At 49.9% G+C, this 25092-nt stretch overlaps 1 protein-coding gene across 5 annotated transcripts in view; it reads right to left on the bottom strand.

Annotated features, from left to right (window-relative positions):
* Positions 1–6203: 6203 nt before the first annotated feature.
* hth (Meis homeobox homothorax) overlaps positions 6204–25092 on the bottom strand; it is a 482965-nt gene continuing 464076 nt past the window's right edge. For 3 of the 5 annotated variants that reach the window (XM_076370371.1, XM_076370373.1, XM_076370375.1), the window contains 2 exons: positions 14230–14398; positions 6204–13510 (listed from right to left, as the gene is read on the bottom strand). In XM_076370371.1, coding sequence (XP_076226486.1) covers positions 14232–14398 — 167 coding nt within the window. In that variant the 3' untranslated portion in view covers positions 6204–13510; positions 14230–14231. The remainder of the gene's footprint in view (positions 13511–14229; positions 14399–25092) is intronic. The other 2 variants (XM_076370372.1, XM_076370374.1) reach the window with 2 other exon arrangements.

The following is a 25092-nucleotide window of genomic DNA, read 5'->3' as shown; positions in this document are numbered from 1 at the left end:
AGTAAAGAACACCGGCAAACGGTATCCAGGGAGAAGATCGCGTTCCCGCGGCTCTCCGGTACAAACTACAGTGAACCCGGGGATTTACCAGCCTCCCCCTATTTTTACTATCCACCATACTCTCCCATAAACATTCGAAGCCGTACTTGATACAGTTTACTGCTAAACCAAAAGAAAACCTGACCATTTAACCGGATAAGAGTCTCCAAACAGCGCGTCCGCCGAAAGCGCAATGAATTCCGAGCAACCTGATGTTTCCGCGTTGTCGAGCAATCCCGACGATCCTCTTCAACCTATCGAAAAATTTCGAGAAGTAATGCCTTGACCGATCCGATCTCGTCAGTGGGTACGCTGGTCCGGTTACTCCTCCTCCGAGGGATGCAGCGTCCGAGCTATCTAGCCGGCTTCTGTGCGCGCGGAACGGAACGTTCACACGTACGTGCACACCGACGCGAGGGCCGCTGGAAAAAGGGTTGAAAGGGCAGCGATAAGAGAGGATAGCCGGACGGAGCGGCTGGTCCGCGGAAGAAAAGAGGAAGCGCCGGCCGGCGGGGGTGGCTTCGCGGTGGACGAAGGGCAGGTGGGAAGCGGGGCTGGCACGGATTCGCATTGTATCGCGAGCTTTTTGAGGCGAGCCTCCGCTGCAGGGACGAAGGCACGCTAGCACCGGCAGAGGCTGTTTCAAGAGGGCGAGAGGGCACCGGGAGAAGGGTGGAGTGCGAGCGCCGCGGCGAACGGGGGTGAGAGTCGGTCGGTCTGGTGGGCGAACGTCTGTCTGTTGGCTGCCAGCGAGCCAGTCAATCATTACGGGCTGCGCAAGCGCCTGCGACCCACCTTCCTTCTCCTCCACCCTTCGACCTCCCTTCAACCCGACCGCCTCACCCCCGCCATCGCGTATTCCCCCCCGCCGCCCGTCTCTTTCCAGCTAGTCCGCCCTTCCCGCTGCCCGTCTACCGCTTTCCTTTCTGCGTTTGCTCCGGTTCTCTCGTCCGCTACTTCTCTCTGCCGCGTCCCTCTCCGTCGGCTTTCTCTCCGGCTCGCTCATCCCCTTCATTTCCCTCAGTAGCGAGTTCACCCCGTTGCTCCGCGCCACAACCACGCTACAATGCTGCCCGCCACCGCCGCCGCCGCCGCCCATCCTGCATATTTAAGCGAGCTGTCTTGCTATGCACGGGACGCACCACCTAGACCGCTTCCGCGACCGTCCTCCACCATCGCCGACCCAATATTCGAGCCACCCCGCGCCGATCCTCTTTCCTCGGCGCGTCCTTCATCGCATGGTTCCGCGAGATCCGCGCGGTGCAAGAGTATCCTTAAAGCCGGGAAGTCTCTTTGGTGCGAGACGCATGAAGGAGAACATGAACGATTTGCGCTAGCGTTCAACGTTAGAATAAACTGTTAATAGTAATCGCTGTTCTCTATTGTTCTGACTTCACCAAAGTTTCCACGGGCTTCTTGGAAACCGAAGAAATAGACTAGTAATGTTTCCGTTTCAAAGCATAGGAAGGGTAATTTCATCGAACGAGAATTAGTACCGTTCCAGCTAATCTACCGCTCACAAATCCAGTTCTAGAACCTGATCGTATACATTCGTATCACAACGATCCAAGCAACGTGTTCACAATACTCGAGGAACTTCAAAGGAATCATCCATTATCATCGGAACTCCGGCGTGAACGTCCTCGCAAAAACAAGCCCCTACCTTTCCAAACATCATCGCGAAACTAAAATCACCGCCAGTCAGCCCCCGCGTCCTGAGGCGCCGCCGACGGCGATGGTGGCCAACCCCGGAACCGCGGCGAGTGGTTGGTGGGCATGCGCGAGGATTGGTGGCGCGACGAGTCGCTTCCGCGGCGATGGAGGAAGAGAGGGACGGCTCGGCACCGACGAAAGGGTGGTATAGCCCGGCGTGTCGGAGTAGTGGTGGAAACCCGGGGGTTGCGTTCCGCCGACGGGGTGGTAGTCGCGCAAAACCGAGGGTCGCCCACGGCTCCGGTCGCCCACGGCTCCGGTCGCGCGCTCGCTAGCTCGCTCGTGGCCGCCCGGCCCGCTCGCTCGCACCGCCGGCGACTGGCCGGGGGTGTTTCCATGGATACGGCGCTCGCGCCTTGACATTGACAAATGGCTGACCGAGGGTGAGCCGAACACAGCGCCGCTTTTACATATGCAGGGACACCCATTTGTCCGCGCGGGGGTGGCGCGACGGGGGTTAGGCAGAACCACCGGGACAGAGGGTGGGGGGTGGAAAGGGGACAAGGAAGAATCAACGACGACCGCCACCTACGACCGTTCGCCGTTTCGCGCACTTCTGGCCTACTCCGATGCCACCTCCGAGACCGTGAAACGCCGATCGCGGCTCTCGACGCTGGCCGGTTCGCTGTTAACCCTTTGCGGACGAAGGTTCTTAGAAATATTCGAAACTTTAAATTATACTTCAATTGCTCAGACAATAGGAAATAGTATGTGCTCTCTTGCTGTTCAAATGATTGAATCGGCTGTTTGGGACTTAGTCTTCGAAATACGAAAGTTTCTCGCCCAAATGTCGACGTTCGTCCGCAAAGGGTTAATCTTTTGCAATTGATACCACCGAAAAATGATGCGACGAGCAATGAATTAGGGGATGAGTTTAATCTTGGAATGGCTGGCGGGTTTGTTTACTATTAGTTCCGCCAGACGAGCGGCGTTTCGACGACGTTGGTTGGACGTTTTCGGAAGAATCGAAGTTTTATGGTGTCGTTGATGGTAGCGGTGTCTTACTCGTTCGATGCGGTAACGGCACTGATGCGCGCTTAACGTAACGGTGTTTATAAAATGGGGTCGATACGCGCGAATGTAAATATTGACGTTGCATTTTGCGCCGGGATCAAGCGGACCGCGGAATATTTTCGTCCGCGTTTTATGCGGCGCGTGTATCGATGAGTTTCTGATTAACAGCGTTGTCATCGTCGCTAAACGAAGTTCGATTTTCTATAAATTCCGCGGGCGAAAAGTAGCTCGGTGACAGTGTCGCGCTTCACTTTGGAGATTAATCTTCTGATAACTGATACTGTTCGCTAAATTGTGCGGGTGAATCGAATGGAAATGTAAGTCGTGAATATGTCGTTGTCGGTTTATATTATGGATCAATGTTTCCCTTGTTTTGCTGTAAAAAAGCTAGTTATAGTCCCGAAGGTTATGTGAAGTTAAAATTCTTTTCCTACCGTAACTAGTCAAATAACTACCTTCACATAAAGATCAGCTAATTGGATGATAAATTTTTTTTATCGGAAGCAGAAACAAAAGGAAGAATGAAAATCGAAAAACCAATTAATCGGACAATATAGAGGTTGATATAATCATAAATGAACAATAGAAATCGCAGATTTTTCCTGTCATTTGACCGGTTCCAGGTACGGTTAGTGTTAACACGTTGACTGTCACGAGAATTTTAAGCGTTTTGTTATAGTAATTAGTATAGAAATTAGTATTAGAATTATTAATGTTTTGGTATTACTATCATCTAACCTCTGATGTTACCAAATATTTCAATGCAATATCAATTTTCTTATTATAATTGTTTTCAAGCAATTTGGAAGCCGTGGCAGTCAACGTGTTAACGTGTCACAGAAGTTACCACAGTAACGATAAGGATACGTTCATTCGAACTGTTCAAAGTTGACGCTCCTCTATCGGCGAAAAGAAAAATCGAAAGTGGTGTCGGCTTCCTGACTTCCGTGGCCCCGTGTTCCAGGAGGAATACCAAAGAGAACAACATCCTAATCGCGTCCCAAGAGAGAAAACGATACCAGCCCCTTAGCAGTGCTCCCTAATAATGACCCTCGAGCTCGTACGGCATAAACGGCCGCCTATCGCGCATTACTACCCCGAAGTGGCCACTCCCTTCTGGCAGGCCAGCCTCGAGTCTAATATCTCATTACCGCGCCACCAGTCAGCCGTGCCAAGCTGCCATTACGAGATTGTTTGCTCACGGTGCCTTCCGTCTAATGTATTGCCAGTTTCCTAGCGCGTTCGAGCGCGACGAACTTGAGGACGCTCGACGAACTTCGTAACGGGCTCTCGAAACCGTTCAAGATTAACCGAACGACGCAACGATTCGTTCCGACCCGATCGTACAAAGTCAACATTCAACCTTCTTATTCAACACCGAGATGAATCGTTTCATATAGTTAACCAATTGAAACTGTCATTCTATGGAAAATTATCAACCCTTTGCACTCGGACGTTTTTCAGAAATATTTTAACACTTTCTGATGAGATGAAATCGATGTTTTGCGAAACTAAGTCGACTAAGCTATTTTATTTCAATATCTCTCAACCTGCATTATGGGAAATACAATATTAAATGTCAAATTTTATAGTTTTACTGCATGAAATCAAGCGAGTGAGAGTCACCTCTCGAGTGCAAAGGGTTAAGTTTCAACGTCTAGTAGAAACATTGATTAATTTTCAAATGTGAAGCATTAAGACCGTATATTTCGAAATTGGAGGGAAACATTCACTATCAGCAATTCAAGCTGCGAATCAATCGTTCAACGATCTAACGCGTTTAACATGCCACTTCCGTGAACGACGATCCGTATTCAACGTGCAAGTATTTCGTATTATTCGAAGCCGGCTCTGGCCTCGATGGTTGAGCGCCGAGGGAACGTCACGACCCCTAAAAGGGAAAAAGGAAACAATCGAAACGATCCGTCGCGCGACGGGGTGAGCCCGCCGGAGAGAGGCGGGAAAAAAAATGCAGGAGATCCCCGGCAGCGCGGCGGTCTCCGGGATCACGATTTGTCTCGTTAGAAGCTGGAAAACGTCGACGGCAGCGCCGACTCGGCGGTTTTTCCGCCGCGGACGGCCGTCCAGAAAGCATCGACGCTAGCAAAAATAATTGGTGCCTTCCCCTTGATTCCCGACTCGCTCGCGTAACAAGGTCCATTTCCATGGAATAACCATCAACGGTAATTGGCACCTACAGTAGATACGCGCGGCCCCTATCATATTTCAGAACGACGCTGGCCAGGCTGCCGGGAGGGGCGGACCGGGACAGCGGGAGAGGAAGAGAGGAGGGGTTGAGAAAGGAGGCAGGAAGAGGAACTCCGGTCCAGGGGATGCGTCGCGGATCGCAAATGCGTGTTTTATACAACGACGGCACCCTTTCGCTTTTCAGTCTGACCGAAGGGGTGACCTTTTCGGATAACGAAGAGCCATCGACAGCTCCGCTAACAACCCTCCGTTCAGCCCGCCAAGACCTGACGCGCAAAGTGCGTACTTACCTCGATTTAGAACCGGCGTCTCGTTGTTTCCGTTGACTCTGTTCGAAGGTTTTCATAGAAGTTACGTGGATTGCTCTGAGCGAGGTAGTATGAGGATAATTTATTTTATTCGTGGAAGGGAGACATTATTTTCACACTGGATGAACGTAATCCAGACTTTTATCGTGTTAAATGCCGGTGACCGATGCTTCTGAATTGAGAAAGAACTTATGCGAGATGACTGCTGTCGACTGAGCATATTTAACGGTATAAAGAAGTTAACGATAGTGTGATGTAAGAATTCTTATGGCGGATAATTAATAATTGTTTCTATGTATTTCTGCTACGAAGGAAATCATGCAACGTTCAAGATTTCCGCTTAACGTGTTGAAGAATGAAATATCGGTGACGTAGTGACGATTGTAGACGTGAATGATACAGTAGAATTGAAACGTGTTACTTACCTTTCTCGGAACACAGGAAGTCGAGACTTGGAATTTTGTCGGCTTGAATAATGAGGGACACGATGTTCCCCTTCGTATAATTGCAAACGGGGAACTCGACTAATTTCAGGTTATTTTAAACATTTGTAAATGTCTGTATTTGTGTCTACTAGTTATCAAATTGTAGTGTGGTTATTTTTCGAATAACAGTGATTAGTCGAGTTTCTCGTAGCTCGCGCAGACGGGATGCAAGGAACTGGGCCAGCAACACTCGTGATAAAACGCGATGCACGCGTGATGCTCCCGAAAATCGAAGGACGATTCCTCTGTCGGTTTCGGCAAACGGAAGAAACCGAGACGGACTGTCGAAATTAAAGAGAAACGACGGACAATCTTCGCTCCGAGAGTGCGTTAAAGGGGACAGAGAGAGAAGAAGACGATCGAGCATCACACCCGCGTCGGCAGATTTTCTCGCGAGCGGTTCCAAATGAAATGAATTCTCCAGACACAGAAGGCGTACACAAGATGTAGCATTTAATGCTCACGTTTCAAAAAAACACTATACAATGGACACTCTCTAACATAGACCACCTTTGACATCGTCCTTCCTTTCATCGTCATCACGCTGCGAACGTGGTTCGTTGTTTCGCGCGCGCGAAACACGGCGCCGATTATCACGCGAAAACGATCGACGCTGTTCCCATGATTTCCCGTGCCCGAGACGCGTCTCGTGCGCCGATTTTCTTTCACGACGCGATCCCCCGTAATACTAATACTTTTACATCGACAGGTATCATTTTTCTCCTCGGCTGCGTTCGATCGTTCAGCCGCGCGAAAGCAAGGATCCACGCGATTAAGGAGACACACGAACGATCGTGAACCCTCGGCATCGAGGACGCAATCTTGACCGAAAGAAAACGAAAGGAAATTAAATCTCCCTCCCTACCCTCTACCGATCCTATATACGCGTCGCCGTATCACAATCGTGGATCGGAGACCGGTCACGAGTGATCGAATATACACAGAACACAGTTCGATTTCATTCGTTTTTTATCTTTTTTAATTTATTTGCCGTTCCTCTTGTTTTTTTTACTTAAGGGTGTCAATAGGTCGTCAATACGCAAACAGTTGAAAAAATCTGATTCCATACCGATATAATAAATTTTTAGCTTACTATACACATCATCGTCACCGTCAGCATAATCATAATCATCGTAATCATCATCATTATCATCTGCATCATCACCATCATCATTATAATCATCATCAGCATCATCATATCATCATCACCTCATCATCGTAATCATTATCATCACCCCAGCATTATAATCATAATCATCGCCTCAGCATTATAATCACCCTCATCATTCTCCTCCTCATCCCCTACCTCCACCACCTCCTCCTCCTCCTCCGCCTCCTCCTCCTCCTCATCGTCATCATCATCATCATCATCATCATCATCATCATCATCATCATCCTTATAATCATCATCACCGTCATCATCATCATAATCATCATCATCATCATCATCATCATCATCATTATCATCATCATAATCATAATCATCGTTATCATTATAATCTGCGTCGTATCATCGGCTGCATCGTATCATCGTAATCGTCGTTATATAATCATCATCGTATCATCGTCGTAATCGTATGACCGTGGTATACATCGGCGTCTCGTCACTCTCCCGGCGTAATCGTAATCGTTTCGCCCGCCGCCCGATGATCGTAACGACGGTGATCGACGCGCGAGTCTCTCGCGAACGGTCGGCGACGCCGTTGGACGCGCCGGTGTCGCGTCATTATGATCATCGCCGCCATTTCCCGGCGACCGTGGTCGCTCCCGACGTCATCGTTTCCACCGTAATTACACGATAATTATACATTACTTTCCCTCTCGCTCGCTTGCTCGCACGCATCCTCGCACACTTGCACGCACATACTATTTTCTTCCGCTCGCCCCTATACATATATAACCGCTCGTTATCTCGCCGCTCGCTCATAAAATCTTTGTTTTAAGTTTCTTTACCCTCTAACATGATTATTACTTAGATACCTTACTGTTACTTCGTATACATTTTTAAGGCGATGATTCAATCGGGTGAACTCATTTAGAAAAACGAACAGCCAATAAACGTCGTCCGTTCGCCGCCGTCTTCACATCCCTTTTCCGCCGGGCACCGGCGGCCGCTCTAGCGTCGGCGGTTCTACCGCACACCCCGTCCCCGCCCCTGATCCGACACGACCCGAGCCGACCCGCCCCCGCGTGACCCTCGCGGCCGGCCGCGCCGGCCCGACGTTAATCGCTCGTGCGATCCTGGTGTTACTCGGCTAAACGCGGGGACGCGTCGCCGGGCATTTCTACGAAAATATTGATCGCCGGTTCTCCGACCGGCACCGCGGGGGTGGCCGGTGACGGGGTGCTGGCCGCGTCGGAGAGACCGGGGTAAAAAGACGGAGAGCACGTTCGCGCGCGTTGCACCCTCGACCGAGCGAGAACGGTAGCGCGGCCCGCGGATCGTCGCTCCTCGCCAGTGAAAAAATAATTTAATCACCGATCATCGGTCCGATCGCTGCATTCCCAATACGCGAACGATCGCGCGAGACTTGAAATCATACGATAGAAAAATTATACGGAACGACGATCCGGCGCGCCGTTTCCAAATCGCATGTTCCTCCCCCTCGTTCCTCGCCACTGCCGATCGGCGGTCTCATCGGTTGCATCGTCGCGCGGGCCTCAAACAACGCGGTTCGCCCGTTGAAATTTCTCTTGAACGCGTCGGCGAGCGCTGCGCGTCGCCGCGGACGGCGGGGCCAAGGGGCGTACCTCAACAAAATTAAACAATATATCGCTCAACAAATAGAATTCGTAAAAAACCCGTGCGCCCCGTTGGCGGACCGTCGGCGACGACGCGCTACCGCCGTCGCGACTGCACGCCCGTCGTACGTGTCCATGATTGTCTCGTACTTGATAATCAGTTCGTTAGTACTTTTTTTTCTGTTACGAATAGACGATTGTTCTCGAGCGGCGAGCCGAGGCGCGGAGATCGCCGGCCGGGATCGTCGCAGACGGAACGGAGACGGTTTAAAATTCCCTAGCTGCCGGGGAACGCCGAGCGGATTAACGCGTCCGGGTCCCCGTTGTTAAAAAGCTTCGGCTTGAATGGACGAGCGAGCGACTCGTCCGTCGAAAGCGTTTGAACGATCCGCGCGCGACGTCTCCCGGGCAGATCTCCGGCTCGGCTCGCCGTGTGTCTCGCGGCGTATACCATGTATCCTGGCGGGGCTTGGTCGTCGAGAAATTTCAACGGCGGGTCGGCGACAATATACAAAAGTAGAACGGAATTGAAAACCTGTCGATCGTTCCGCGCGCAGGATCGCACGATCGATTTGCGCCACGCGCGTACACCTCGACGAGTGTCCGAAATTTCTCTCCAATTTAACCGGGACCTAAAGCTGACTTCTCTCGCACCTGAGTCTTTCGGTATACGTGGGTTATCTTTTTTTTTTTTTGTTTCAGTATACTAATACGCCGCTGCGCCGGCCCGAAGGGAATCGGCAACGAGATCGTTGCTCGTCGCTGTTTCGCATGCCACGGCGAATTACTTCGTGGTCTCGCTCTCCGATCCCGTTCGACGAGAAACGATCTCAGTCCGGTTCCGTTCTGATCGGCAGGTCGCGCGACAAGAGCAATGTGTTTACATTTAAAATTTTTATACAAGATCTGCGTGTATGCGGGCGTATTGAAAATATCGATAAAATTTGTCTCGTATGCTCTGCGTTTCTCACGATCGTACACTCTCGCGCAGCCTCGCTCTGGATTTCTCTCGCAGTCTCGCGGTCTCTTTCTCTCTCTCTCTCTTTCTCTTTCGTTCTGTCGTGTCCCGTTCTCTCTCTTTCTCTCTCTCTCTCTCTCTCTCTCTCTCTCTCTCTCTCTCTCTCTCTCTCTCTCTCTCTCTCTCTCTCTCTCTCGCTCTCTCTTTTTCAGTTCACCTAGCTACACCCCTGCCCCGTTGCCACTTACCGATCCGAACGCTCGATAGTCCGGAAACGATGATCGATTATCGGTCCCGTCGATCCGGACACGCCGGCAGAAACGCGATTTCGAATTTCCCGCGCGCAACGGGGGAGCCCCGCGCCGCTGCGTACTCGTCAATCCACTCTGACATCTAATCGACGTTTAATTTAATTAAATTTCTCAGACTCGCTCTCTCTCTCTCTCTCTTTTTCTCTCTCGCTCTCGCGCTCTCTCTCTTTCTCTCTTACTCGCTCACACCCATCCAGCCTCTCGAATAGACACGCTCAGCTCTGTGGAGTATCGTAACGAAGGGGCTCGCGGGAATTTTGTGGACACGAAGAACATGGCGTCGGTTCCCTGCTTCATCGATTCTTTTTATTCCTTTTCTTCTTTTCTTCTAATAATTCCGAGGAACCTCTTTCCCAGCGATTCAGAGACTACTTCCGATGGAAACGGGAAAAACAAAGTGGACCGAGGATGTCGGAAATCGTCGAAGTCGCGTTTCCCTAGGAGAAGTGTGTCTTTCGGAGAATAAAAATAGAATTGGAGCTTCGCTTTCGGCGAGTTTTCGAATCGTTTCGCGAACCGTACACACCAGCGATCACGCACGCCCGGTTTCCCGTTCACGAGCGACGCCGCGCGTCCTTGACATCGATCGACCATTCCGTCGAGAGATCCTTGGACGAAATTTCATCTCGCTCCCGAGATTCTACCCGGGAACCGATGAAACTTCGGCAACGACGCCGTCGGTTCCGCGTAGATGGTCAAGATCGAGCGTAATTCCGTCGGATTCCGATCGTTTCGCTCGCGACACGGTAGAATCGCGATTTTCCCGATATTCTATCGCGATCCGAGATAGCTGCTCGAATGAGCACTTCAGAGAAAATTCGACTGTAGAATCCGACTCTGATTGTCGGATATTCGTAGAAATTTTAAACGTATAGAACCTCCCACGGAATCAAAATTTGCCTTTCCGCGCAAATTTCCATCTTACAGAAAGAACCACTATATCAGCTTCGAAGTTGCGACAGTGAACCGGTTACAGGATAAAAATCAAATATAAAAGTTACGACGCACGAGTATCGAACTCAATTGTTCTACGAAGAGGAGTATTCTGTACTTCCTTGCGCGAGAACGCTGAAATTAACAGTGAAGATCCAACCGGCATCCTCTCGCGCGACAAAACAAGGTCCGACCGCATTAACAAATTCATTTTACGATTCGCTAACACCGCGATCGCGCGGTTCGTCGCGGAAGAAGGTGGCCGAACGAAATAGAAGAAAGCAAGAAAGGAACATCGGTCCCTCTCGATCGTGCTCGTTAACGTTCGCCTCTCCCGATTTCCCTCCCCCCGGCGTGTCGAGGTTCTGACTGGTCCGCGGTTTCTCCATTTATTACCGAGCCCTTTCGCCTCCCCCGAGCGCGTCGCGTCGAGTCGCGGCGCAGGAAAGAGGGCAAGGAACGGGACGGGGGGAAAAATGGGAAAGACGAGAGGCGAGAGAGTACGCGGCGCAGCCCTCCCAATCGAATTCCGCCCTCCCCCTGTCCACGCTCGCCGCGGCTCAATTAACTATTTATACACAATATATTATATAATAAACTGTAATCGTGTACTCCGTCGTCCAAGTGTACGCATCTTCCTCCGTGTTTAGGTTCCTTTAATTATCGTTACGGTGTGGGGAGACGGGGCTGGGATAATAACGCTCTTCTTCACGCGCGCTTCCGTGTACGTTTGTGTATCCTCCTTCGTGTACCTCGTGTGCACGCGTGTGTATGCACGCTTTGTGAGTGTAGATGTGATAGTGTATCGGTGATTCAGGTGGGTTTCGGAGGGATCCGACGACGAAGAGCGTCCGATCCTCTCGCAGGTATCTATACTTTTGTATTTATATATTTATATATATTTATATATATATATATATTTTTTCTTTATATATATAGTCCCTCACCGCCATCGCTCGCGTGTTAATTATCCTCTCTCTCTCTCTTTCTCTCTCTCTCTCTCTCTCTCTCTCTCTCTCTCTCTCTCTCTCTCTCTCTCTCTCTCTCTCTCTCTCTCTCTCTCACTCTCTCTCTCTCTCTCTCTCTCTCTCTCTTCCTCACTTTCACACTCGCATGCTTTTGTGGACAAAAGGGGATAAAGGGAATAGGTGGAGGTAAGAGGAGCAGGATAAGGATGGAAGGGAAGATTTCTCTCTTCACGGCCGTCTCTCTCGTATTTTTCATTCGCGTTATTTTCCCTCCCGGCACCACGCGGCCTCCGCCACACACACACACATCGCCGAGAAATACGGGAACACACGCACGCATACACCTGCCCACGCACTCACCCGCCCGTATCATACACGTCACACATGCACGCATACACACACACATGCACACACGAGATATAATCGTCGTCCCAAGTCCAATTAAAACGCTCGCTTATGTATATATTACAACCGGGGCCACGTGTTACTTCAGTTATGTATATATTTATATATATAATTACTTCCTCCTTTAATTAGTAAATTCTCATTTATCATTAATAACTGTACAAATTTCAATGTCACCTATATAATATATATGCAAGTGAATGCGGTCAACGCTCGAGTCCGGCACACGCGTCGATTTCATCCCCCATCGTTTCTAAACGTTTTCTATTTCCCCCCGTGCTGCGCCGCTCGAACCACCCGCTCTCGCCGCCGTTTCGCACTGCAACGGACGCTCGCTGCACCGTTCGCATCCGTCGTTCGTACGCGCGGAAGGTGCGCCCGTGCGCGTTAAAATCGTTCCTTCGTGTCGCGTTCGGTCCGCGAACGCGGCCGGTCGCGCCGCTAAAATTCTTTTCTCTATTTATATTTTATTTATATAGCCGTGTGTACTGATACACACGTTCCGGTGAGCGTATGTACGTATACATACTCGATCTCGCATTTCTTCGTAACTCTCCAACCTCTTCCTCTCATACTCCATCCTCTTCTTCTTCTTCTTCTTCTTCCTCTTCTTTCTTCTTCTTCATTCTTCTAGTACCTTCTTCCCTCGTCACCCTCGAGTCGACGTTTCGTATCTATTTCACGCATCCCTGCGAGCACCGGGTTCGCCGTTTCCTTCGTTCCCCCCTCCCCCTCCCCCGCCCCTCGTCCCATTGCCTATCGACCTCTTCATCCTCCTCGTTCCCGTTTAATGTACACACCCGCGCTAAATTATCTATATCACTCGTGTTTAAATCCGCCTCCCTGTCTTCCATATATCGTTAACGTAGCTCGATCGCGACCGTATTAAAATTTAACATTTAAATCCTTCGATCACTACAATATTACACCGCGACATTTGTACACAGAACAATCACATGAATTTCCACGGGCGGCTCCTCGTCCCGTTCGCCGAGCCGCGCTCTGTACCCTTCCGCCTCGCTTCCGGTCTCTCGCGTTCGACGCACCAGCCGGCCATCCGGTTCCTCTTCTCTTCGTTCGGAACTCGTTCTCCGTTTCCCCTTCACAACGATCTCGCTTCGCGTTCTTCGCCGTTGAATCGTCGATCCACCGATCTCGAATCCGTCCGTCCTCCGCCGCCCGTCGACCGGACCGGCGCCATCTTGGATCCTCCGCATCGCGCTGGGCTCGAGTGTCCGGCAGCGCGAGTCCCCGACGTGCAACGCGGGAAGAGGCTTCCTCTTGTACCCCGGGCCGTCGATTGCCCGCGAGGCGACGAACCGCTCCTTCAGCTCGCCGACCGGAGCACGGTGCTTCCGTCACGCTTCTACGTTTCCCGTTCCGCAAGAACCGTCATTCCATCGTCTACCTTCACTCGCGACTACTGCTGCAACGTGAGAAAGAGTTGCGCCGGTTAATGCGTTTGCTCGTGGAACATTGGACGTATTTATTTCACCGCTATACTTGTCCGTACTGACCGGAAGATACATTTGTTCCCGTAATTCAACGTTACTATTTTACTCATCGAAATTCGCTGTTCGAAATTAACTCTATCATCGAATGTTTTCCAATAGAAATATTCAACGTTTCGCGACGAGACGGGATACGTTCTTCGAATCCAATGAGAACTAAATTACGAAACAAACTCTATTTCAACACCGCAAAGGTCAATAGTCAAGTGACTAACCGTCAATATTTCCTTTCCGAAGGGTTCAAGGATCTCTACTCGCGTACTTCACTATGTAATACACATTCCTTCTCCTACGTGCGTTCTTTTTACAAAAGAAATTCTATTTCAACACTGCAAAGGCCAATAGATAACTTTATTCATCGGTAGTTCCTTTCCGAAGAGTTCTAGAATCTCTACTCGCGTACTTCTCTATATATATTCCTTCTTCAACGCGTGTGTTCGTTATACGAGCGCAAATATCTATCCTTCAACGTGTTCACGTAATACGCAAAGTCCCGTAAACTTGTTCATCGTAGCGATAACGGACCACTCTGCTCCGGATCAGCCTGAACATCGCACGGAGCCAATGTTCATCGAATCAATCCGCGCGCAGAGGGAACAACGGGTCACACAAACAAGGCTACTTTCCCACGTACCTTTATAAGTGATGTCCATAGTACTCTGGCGGGTAATGGTACTGATTGTGGAAGGTGGGATCACCGGGCGGCCGGTGCATCATGCTCGCCGCCTGTCCGTCCATCATGTATCCCATCGTCGCATCCGGACTGTATGCCCCGCTCGGACCTGCGGACAATGGTGGAAACACTACACGTTACTACGGTTAGATCTCTGTTCCGTAATTGGCAAGCGGGTATTGGAAAAGCTCGCCAGTCCTCTCGACAGCATCCTCGAGGTCCCTTTCGGTGTTCCTCTGCACGGCAACGGGAACACGCGCGATCGATGCCCCTCAAGAACGGGCGAGTCGGGATCTGGCGAGCTGTGTACTTGTGATCGGCCGGCGTCACGATCGCTCCTTATAAGCCACCGCTTTTCCTTCCCTTCATCTTTCATCGAGAGGGGAATTCGTGCTCTCGAAATGGAAGGAACAGTAATTGAAACTATCACTCTTATCGGTATGCCTGCGATCGGTTGCGTGAAAGTTTCCTCGGAGCTTTCTGATCGATTGATTATTAACTCGCTTCGTCGAGTTCTTCGATTCATCGAATTTCCTTTTACCTTCGACGCGATTTTACGGGTGGTAAGGTGGTAGTAAAAGGAACTGAAAGCTTGTACAGTAATAAATAGTAAACAAAAGGGACAATCGGTGAATTAATATGTTACAGAGGAAATTAATAAATATTCTATCTTATTTACCACTGTACAGTAGAAGGGTCTGGAAGTAATTTTACCATCCTTCGAGAACACATGGGAGCAAACACGATCGTGACACCGACCGAATTGACGCGTTCATGTCACCCAATTTTCTATCCTACGTTCGCTGTAAATGAGGTTTCTTCGGTATATAAATCAGCGAATTAAACCCCGAGGACCGTAATATCGGTAAATAGACGTGGACCGGAAAGCTGCGACTCGCTGCGCCAGCAATTCGGCCACGAGGACGCGTCAGGATCCGAGGGATTCAATCTTCGTCGGCTCGGAGCGATCCGGTGGAACGCGACGACAGCTACTCTCTCTTTTCGTAAGCGGTAATGGAGCCAGGGATCCACGGGAGGCTCCCCTAGTTTTAATGTCGGTATCTTAATGTATATTGCCGCGATAAATCAAGGGCACTGATTGCGTCCTACCCTCCGGCACCAATACCAAAGCGAGCCAACCGGCGAACAAAAACGAGCGAGGGAGGGGGGCAGATCGGGCGTCATCGAAATCTCGAACGCGAAAACCCCGTACAACAGCCATTGTAGAACACTCTTCGAAGCCTTTCTTATGCTAAACCAGAATGAACTATCTCCTTCGAAGAGATATTGCGCTGTTTATTGCCAGTGAAATACATTCTCGCAGTCGACCTGCGTTTTTAGTAGAAATTTTACTCGTTCGAATAATAAGAACAAGTTTACCCGAATAAAATAGTATATAGTTAACGAATAAGTAAATAATACGATTATTTATATTCCAATGGATCGTTGAAAACACATTCGACCCATCACTCGTCGAGACAAAGACGAACTAATCTTCATTGAACGAGTTCCTCGGAGTCCGAAGCACAAGCTCGTGGAATCAGTCGTTCTATACGGCGAGGATATAAAAGGTAGAAGTTATCCTTGGATCCGACGATGTCCGGAGCATTTACCTAACAATAGAATATCGATGAGCGCGTAGATTTCCTTAAATCTTCCGAAACACCGGAAGGGAAGGCGGAACGGCCGCGATAGCCGAGCGGAGTGGGGCGGATAAAAATGATCGGGTCGCCGCGCAATTCATTTTCCGGCGCACGAGAACGATCCCGCGGCGTGAAGGATCAACGGAGCCGTTTTCCACCAATCACGGGAGCCCGAACGATTATTGCGGACCCAATAAAACCGCCGCGTGCAGGCTGCGATGCAGCGAGCGCGCTCGCGAAAGGAGCGTCCCTCTCGCGGCCTATCCGCCGTGGCCGCGTGGAATGTAGCCTCGTATTATAGCCGCCGCGATATCCCACTAACGAGGGACGCGCGCTTGTAGTGTGATTAAACCGCGCTATAACGCAGCGGGGCGCCCCGGGATGGCTCGGACGGGCCACAATATCGGAAATTAAGGAATCGGCCGCGCGGGAGACGCTCGAAGGAATCGCGAGCCCCGGGGGAAAGGGGCAGAGGCGATCCTTTCAAGACGAGAGTCGCGAACTTGTCTCCTTCTGTACGTGCAAATTGCCTCGTTAAACCTCGCTCGATCGACCGGCCCGGCGATTACCCCCTGTAAAATTGTCCGCGAATCGAAGTTATGCGCGTGGCCAGCGGTCGTTGCCTCTCCCGATCCGGAGTTTTCCACCGTGGCCGGGCGTGATTTCTCAACCCGTTTGCGTCGCGCGGAAGTATGAAAAGTGTCGCGCGGATGCGTGAAATATCGCGTTGATAACTGCCCGCGCTTATCGATATTCTTATTGTAGATCGAATGTATCTCGAAGCGAGCGGGGAATTTAATGGTTCGACGGGGAGTACTTGTCACTCGAGTGCGGTGTTTATGCGAATTCGAGGACCGATGACGCAAGTTGCGAGCGTGTTTCGTTGTTTAAGGGAGATCGGTTAGGAATATATTGGTATAGGGTAATCTAACTTCTTTTCTATATATCTCTTATCTCTTGGTTGATTCATTATTCTAATTACAGATTAAATACCGCGCAACGTTCAGACGTTTGAAGGTAGCCAGGCTGGCTGGAAGTGCGGAAGGTTGGCCAAATAAATCAACGTTCAGCGCTAACGACACCGAACAATATTTAAGCTGCACGAGGTCCTTCCACAAACTGGACTCCAATTAATTCCGACGGGGCAGCTACCGCGGCGACCGATATCATACCGCAGCCGATTAAACCTACATGACTCTATCCCCATCCCCGGCCGTCCGACCGCCATCGACAAGAACAAAAGAATCGATGGTATCTCTCCGGGTCGTCAGATTCTTATCGAGCCCGAGGAGAAACGATCCTCTATCGGCCGGGTCTGCCCGGCCTGGTCCGGCAAAAAGACGCTCTCGCGCTGCGCCCGTGCGTCCCTCTCATCGCGCTTTAATAAACGAAGACGAACCATCCGTGTAGATATGATCGCCGCCTTAATGGCACTTCTTACGGCGCCTTTGAGTCTCGTGGAGATAGCACTTTAGAGTCGTACGGGGAGTTCGTTAGCCGGTTCCTTCATCACGAAACGACGGTTACTTTTCCACGTGAACTGGGCTGGAGGGTGGAACGACGACGGTTGCCACGATGTAACGAGGATCCGCGGGAAAAACGCGGCGTAACGCAATAAAGCCGAGCCGGAAGGCTCGCCCGCTTGCCTAGGTACCGTGTAAATCCTCAAAGCTGCTCGGTTCCTTGCAGTTCTACCCGAGCCGGCGCCAAAACTACCGGCAATACCGTCCCGCCCGGTGATTTAGGAGCGTTTCCAGCAGCGGTGGTTCGTTAATTGCGGGCGCGGCGAGCTGCGGGCAAGCGTGTCCATTGATGCGGCTATTTGGGGCTTCAAGATGAATCGAAGAATGCGGAAAACGTCTAAGGGAGATCCTCTTTGGATCGAAGAGCGTGTAATTTGTTGGTGAAACTATCGGACAGGTCGAAATTATCTATTCCTGATATCTTGTTGCAACCGTTGAGATGCTTCTTTGGAGAATTATCGAAGAAATCGAGTTAGCGAATTGAATTGTGAATCAGTTGAATCTTCGATAGATGCGTTTGGTGTTTATATTAAAATATCTTGAAAAGTCGATTCGATTGTTGGGTAGTTTTGGTGGTAGAATGGTCTGCATAGGTATTGGAAATGGGAAATATTGTTAAAATAAGGAACATATTTTATAGTAATAGTTTCATTTACTCAAAGGCGAGTGTTATCGTCGTATTTGCTTTTATCACTGATGGAAATATTTGTTACGGTGTAAGAGTAATTATTATGACGGATTCTTGGCTCGTTCGGTCGAGTAGTTTCTGCCAGAGGCAGTAACGGTGTCTGCCAATCAAGAAGCGCGTTCATGGCGGATCAACGTTGCGTTGTTCGGAAGGATGGAGTAAGTGTGAGTGTCCGCATTCACTTGGTACGCTCTCTGGATTTTATTCGATTGAATAATGGTTGATTTAGCAACGATTACAAATTGGCCGACCGGGTGATAAATAGCCGGCAAATTGATTAATAAGGGAGCGTTAAACGCATCATTATAATCGAGGATGAATTATGCGGGCTACCGCGCGCGCAAAGGTCACCGGAGAAATTTATGGCAGAGTTTGCGGGTGCAGCGCCGACTCAGTGAAATTGAACAAAAAGAATACGAAGTCGAATTTCAGATCGATTGGAAGCTGAATAAACAAAGCCTCGTTGCACAAATACGCGCCGCGTTTTAACGCAAGATATTAACGAATAACAAAGAAGAACCTCTTCATCGGAAATGCTTTCTTTCAATCCCATCAAAACGATGTAAAGATTCCAGCACCATCGATCACAGTAACAAACACCAAAATTTAGAAATAATATTACAGATACATTCAAAGATTCCAAATCCAAAAATTACCTATATATCCTTACACCTTCATCGATATATTTCCCTGTAGTCACCACAATCTTCCGGAATATAATTCAAAGAAGAAAAACCCAGATTAGAAACATCTCCAAAAGTAAACACCGAGAAAGTCCACTTACTTCGATCAAATCGCCGCGTTTCTCTCATCGTAACCGATTCCGGAAGACACCGCGCGGATTACCAAGGATGCCGGCCGAGTTTCCATCCGCGTCCGCGATTACCTTTAATCAGCGGGCTCGTGCGGACCGCAAAACACGGAAAGACACCTTCGAGCAGCCACTAAAGCGTATCTATTATACCGAGGAAGATAATCCCCTCGGAAACGAGGTAAAACTTCGAAATCCGTTTTGCGACGGGGGTTTGGGGTGTCTTCTCCGCCGCCGTCTCTCTCCCGGCAGCGTCCTCGTCGTTCGGTGCCGCGCGCCAACACGGGAACAACATTAGTAACTTATGGTTGCGGCCTAGCTGGATGCCTGGCTGCGTTTCAGACGGAGATCTGGAGGTACGGAAGCGTGTAAGGCCGCGCGGAGCCTAGACGAGCGTGGAATCCTTTGCGGGGGTGGCGGCGGAAAGGAGCCGAGAGGGCTTCTGAAGTTAGTTGCCGGCGACACGGCGGGCGCGCGTTCGCCGCGAGTTTCTCCGGGAGTTCCAGCGGAGTTCGCCCGTAGTTGGTCCCTCTCCGAGCCCTCACGCCCGCCCGGAACCCATCCCCTTAAGGCGTCGCCGAGTTCGCCGGTGGCTGGGGAGGCCGGGCGGGCTTTCACCGGCGGAACGGTGTGAAAACCGCGGAAGAAGGAGCGCGGGAGGCCGAGGAAGCCGGAGAAAGACCGAGGGACGTGATAAATATGAGCAGTCTAAGTAACAACCATCAGTTCCCGGAGTTCACAGCGTGGCCGAGTCTAGTAACGAACTTCCGGGCAAGATTTAAGGGGGAAGGAGCGGGGCCGGGCGAGCGCCGGGACCAACTCCCGTGACCCGGCCGGAATTGACGACTTAATTAGCGATGCCCGCGAACTGTGAACGCTCCGGTGCCTGATTCCGACGAAATTACCGATCCCGCTTGTTAATCAATTTTCCTTCCGTTGTTCTTTGCGAACGGTATATCTCGATTGGTGGTCGGAGAGTCTTGGCTTCTTCGGGTTTGAATTATTCGCGTATTTTCCGGACTGAATAACTTTTACCGTGTATGATGAGATTGAAGGAATATGTTTTATTTTGTACATTAAAATACAAAGGTCTGCTGCTGCGATAATAGGATTCTATGGTTATTAAGTAATTCCACAGATCACAAGCATGTCAAGAACGTTCGAGTCCCAAGTTCACCAAAGATCACGGCGAAACTGATCGAGAAGCGCTGCGGGATGACGGTAATATCCATCGAGAGCCAAACTACCCTCGAGTCCGAGGGAAGGAGCCATAGAGAGGTCGACGGAGAATCGTCACGGTTAGTGGGTACCGGAGGGAGCCAGAATCTTCCCCTTCCTCGGCCTCTTCTATTTCTCTCTGCCCCATGGTTCACGGACAAGCAAATTCCGAGAGGCCGTCCAGACACGGGGAAGATGAAGAAGAGGAGGGAAGGGTGATTCGTCGAGCGGAAACCGGAAATGTGTTCCGGAACCTTCAACAATCCCTCGATGAAACTATTGGTCATCCGCGACGCAATACCGGATACGCCGGATCTAATAACTCATCCGCCTGCTGCCTGGCTCTCCTCCGCCATTCCTCTGCCTCCCCTAACGCTGCCACTCTTCTCGCTCTCTCGCTGGCTCTCTATCTTATCCGACAGTCTCCCGTATCCTATTTTTTCTCTCGTCTATTTGGTTGCCGCGCAAGAAGCTTTTTTCTCGCGTCTACCACCGTTTCCTAGCATTGTTCGTCTCGACGGCGATCGCAGATAATGTCGTCGGGCACAGACGCTAGAGCACACCGCGTCGACGATCGTGCATTGCGACCCGTCCACAATGAATTTTGGTGGCGTTGCCATTGTCCGCGCGAACCGATCGCAAATGCGATGATTAAAACGGCTAATGGAAACAATTCCGGAAACCGTTTGACATGGTCGCGCGTCGATTGCTCCGGCTTTATATCGCGTTGTCAAAACACGAACACGCTCGGTGATTTACTCCGGCGGGAGGGAAGTTCCGGCCGCCGTCAACGAGGCGACGAAAATATCCCGAGAATATTCAATTCTTTTGTCCTAATTTCGTTGATAGTCGATTCTCCGTTAAATGACAGAAGACTGTCTCCGAGATTAAACGAAATCTTCTTCCCGTCGACAGGCGAAAGATAAACTCTGTCAAATAGAATTAAACTCGAAGCTACGAAACGATGTAATAACATTCGATGGAATAATTCAATCGTCGACTACAGTACATTCATTAACCCTCTGCACTCCAATAGTTCTCTACCAAAAATACCCAACACACTTTCCAATGAAACACAGTCGACATCTTAAAGCTATCTTCATTAGAAATCATATATAAATCATAAGAAGCTGTCTTATTTGAATCCACATATTAATGCATCACACGTTAACATCAACCCTTAGCACTCGGAAATTTCTCACTAGAAATGTTTAACATTTTTCGAGGCGAAGACGATATTCCTTGAAACTAACTGGAAATCACAAGTACATCGAGCCATTTTATTCCAATATTTCACGTATCGAGGCATCGTACAAAGTTCAGCTTCGTCGAGCCTTCCGAGTGCAAAGGGTTAAATACTATACTTCATAATTTTCCTGTACCACATCGACCGGCGATTGAGAGGAGCCTGCAGAGTGCGGAAGGTTAAGATACCGAAGTTTGCCCAGTGGAAGAAAATTTCCAAGCGATAGACCCTTCGCCTCAAGGGGTCACGGTGACGAAACAACACGCCCCGGGTCCGCAGGATTTAAAACGATCTCTCCGGGGGTGGCCGCCGACGTGATATACGGCGCGACGTAATTGCAGGAATTTAATCAATCAGAGATATATCCTAGCGCGAGTACAAGGCAGTCGGCTAACCTCGCCAAGCCGAGTTAAGCCCTCGGGGAGTCTCATTTAAGATAAACCCAGCGTGGACCACGGGGAGGGCCACCTACCACCGTCGTTGTCCTCGCGGATGATGAAACGGTAGGACTACTATCCTAGATTCGCCGTTCTCTCCCCCACCCCCATCTTCCACTTTTCCTTCGGTCATTTTCTCAATCGGAGACCCCGCTCGCGCTCCTTCTCCCATAAGTTTTTCAGCTTGTACGTGTGTGTACACCGCGTAACAGGCGAGGAAAGGAGAAAGCGAGGAACGTGGAGCGTGTACACGAAATGGAAACGGCCACACACAAAGCTCTCCCCCTGCGACCCTCTGATATATAGCCCCTTGGAGGTCGATGACTTCCGCTATTTTTCTTCCGCTGTCTCCAGCAAGCAACTTCCCTTTCCTAACGTGCACCCCGCCCGGCCGTTTCGGTTCTTTCCTACGTTCCTGGCCTCGGATATCCAGGAGCGGACATCGATCGCTTACCGGGCTCTAGCTTTTGCAACGGTACCAACGTTTAACAAGCGTCCACCTTTTTTAGTGTTGAACGCTTCCGCAGGTAACTGAACGTAAATGTGCTTCTTTAGGAATTTGGTAATAATAAAGTAATAGTAGAGTTTCATGAATATAAGTGTACGAGAACTCGTGAACGATTAGTAAGAAACAATAACGTACGAGCTGTAACAATGCATATTTAAGAGTCAGGTGTTACCGAAACAGTTTGAGAACTCCGTCGTAGCTCACGATACTCGATATCGAAGGACAATAGAATAACAACCGCTCGAACTATGCCAAAACATCCTCTACGATAGTTTCCTTTATTACAAAGAACTCGTGTCGCGTAGCGAAACGATGCGCCTCGAACGCGCAACGTCGGGAACCGGCGGCGTATCGATTCTCCCGAAGCTCGTTCATCGAAGTGCTTATTTACGAATGCATAAGCGGCGAGCATTACACGGCAGATTTTTGTCGTACAAGATGCAGAGCACCGAGAGAGACAAGACGACGGGAGCAAGGTACGAGCGAGCGCCGGGGGCGGAGGAGGGACAAGGGCCAGCAAAGAAGCTACTGCATTTATGGATGTCGTATCCGTGACAAGCCGAAATTAATTTACCCCCCTCCAGCGGGCCGCGGCGGGGTTGGCATATTTTAACCCAGTTCTTCAGCCTGGACGGCGCTTTTTTTTCCGTTCCCCTTTCAACCCCTCGATTCCTCACCCCCGGCCCGGCCGCTGCGAGTCCACATAAATTTCTGCCGGCGGGACAGACGCGCGGGATTCGCTAAATCTGGCCGGCGCGGCGATTCGATAAAACCCGAAGGAGCTCGCTCGCGGCTGACTGGCTCCTTAGTTGACGCGATAAATAATTAATGATCGGGGGACGAGGACGGAGGTAAGGACAGCGCTGGTGAGAGGGACAGAGAAAGAGAGAGAGAGAGAGTGAGTATCGACGAGGCCATAAAACATTTAATATTTATAAGGTACGAAGAGGGGAAGGGTGGAGAGCGCGGCCGGCTCGGATTATATATTGTCGGATCTTATGCGGGCCTATACGGTATTTAGATATTTTAATTAACCGATTGGCTATAAATTATGATAATTAAGGTGGCGCTGAGCGGAGGTGAGCTCGCGCAGTCGTCTGCCCACGCCGTCGCATTTCGCGTTGTTTTGCTGATCCACGAGACCAGCGGCGACATGTGCGCGACGGATCGGCCGTCGGTGGAGAATCGAGGGTTGACGCTCAAGACCTTTCGGAAGTTTCGATTTTTCGGCGTACGAATTACGAAAGGTTTATTGAGAAACTGAAGAAGCTGTTCGCGTAGGTTTAACCCTTCGAACTCTGTAGGCTCCGATATTACACCAGTTAGAATATTAAATATTTCAATGAATCTTAAAGAATCTACCGTAAAATTATTAGATTTTCCACGCATCGAAATTTCGTACTAAGAAGGAAAATAGAAGATCGAAGAAGTGTTATAGCATTTCTCATTTTCGCTAGGAATACCGTAAAAATTAGTTGCAGTTGATAGATTACAAAACAACCTGGAGTGCTGAGGGTTAAGTGAATCCTTGTGGTTCCTTGGGAATAGAAGCTGCTATTATTGCGGATATTCGTTTCCGCGATGTTTAATACTCGATAGAAAGTGTCGAGACGCTTTGCACTTCGCGTTGTCAACGAATTTTTCTACTTAATCGTTGCAACAAAAATTCTAATTGTACTTCGGTTTAAAAATCGGATGAATCGTCGTGAAGGTTTAATATTGAAATATCGAAGAATATAGAAACTAATTAAAAGAAATACGGGAGTAGATAGCTGGACGGGATTACAAGTGAATAATTAAATAAAGCGTCGGCCGTAATGAAACCAGGGGCACGGTTTCGTCGAATATGAAACGCGACAAGGCGTGGGCACCCGAACAATAATGTCCTGTTGAAGGTGGACGCGAAATTACGAATTTAACGAGGCGGATGCAACAGCCCCCGGGAGGATCCCGTCAATGGATTACAGAAAGCATTCTTAACAGTGTCAATAAACGGAGGTTATGAGAGCCACAAACGTCGGAAGTGTCTCTCCTTACGACAGACATAAATAAGCCGAGCCGCGGCTGGCTGGTCGTTTAAATGTCGCGAACTAACTCCGCCGGGTGAACCGGGTTTGGACCTCCCGCGCAATATAATTCCGCCGATGGTAGTTCGTTTGAAATCTTCTGCGATATCGGCAGTTCGCGTACCCACCTACATCGGTCGCGATCGATCGACGTCGCCCGAGCAATCACTTAACGTTCAATTTCTCCGCCATGGACGAACGAATCGAACGACTTCTTCCGAGCGCTCCGACCTCCGATTAATTAGCTAGGAATTCTTCAACGGAACGATTCGCGAAATAAACAAACGCAACGGAATTAAACGCTGTCTCGTTTACAGGAACCATTCGCGAGGCAAACAGAGTTCCATTTAAACTCGCCGAATTTGCGTACCAAAATGTCAATTTGCATAAAGTCTTCTTCGGGAGGAAGGTTCCTCGGTAGTCGCATTAGGAGGAACCTCTTCACATAGTGGCTCGACTAAAAAGTCTGCTATACGTTTACAAACGACCGAGCGAACGAATAACAATAAATTACTACGGGCGCACCGGAACGATATCGGACTGGCGAAGAAACTATCGCAGAGACCTCTCGCGAGGAGTACGCGTCGATCGCGCAAAATCGAAGAGCCTCGATCGCCGATAAAGCGGCTTAACAGCCGAGCCAACGTCCGTGCGTTTCCGCGATACCTCCTCCCCCGGTACCTG

Source organism: Nomia melanderi, chromosome 8 (genome assembly GCF_051020985.1).
Source record: "Nomia melanderi isolate GNS246 chromosome 8, iyNomMela1, whole genome shotgun sequence".
Classification (NCBI taxonomy): Eukaryota; Metazoa; Arthropoda; class Insecta; order Hymenoptera; family Halictidae; genus Nomia; species Nomia melanderi.
The sequence above is the reverse complement of the archived record's forward strand: the minus strand, read 5'-3'. Positions and strand labels throughout refer to the sequence as shown.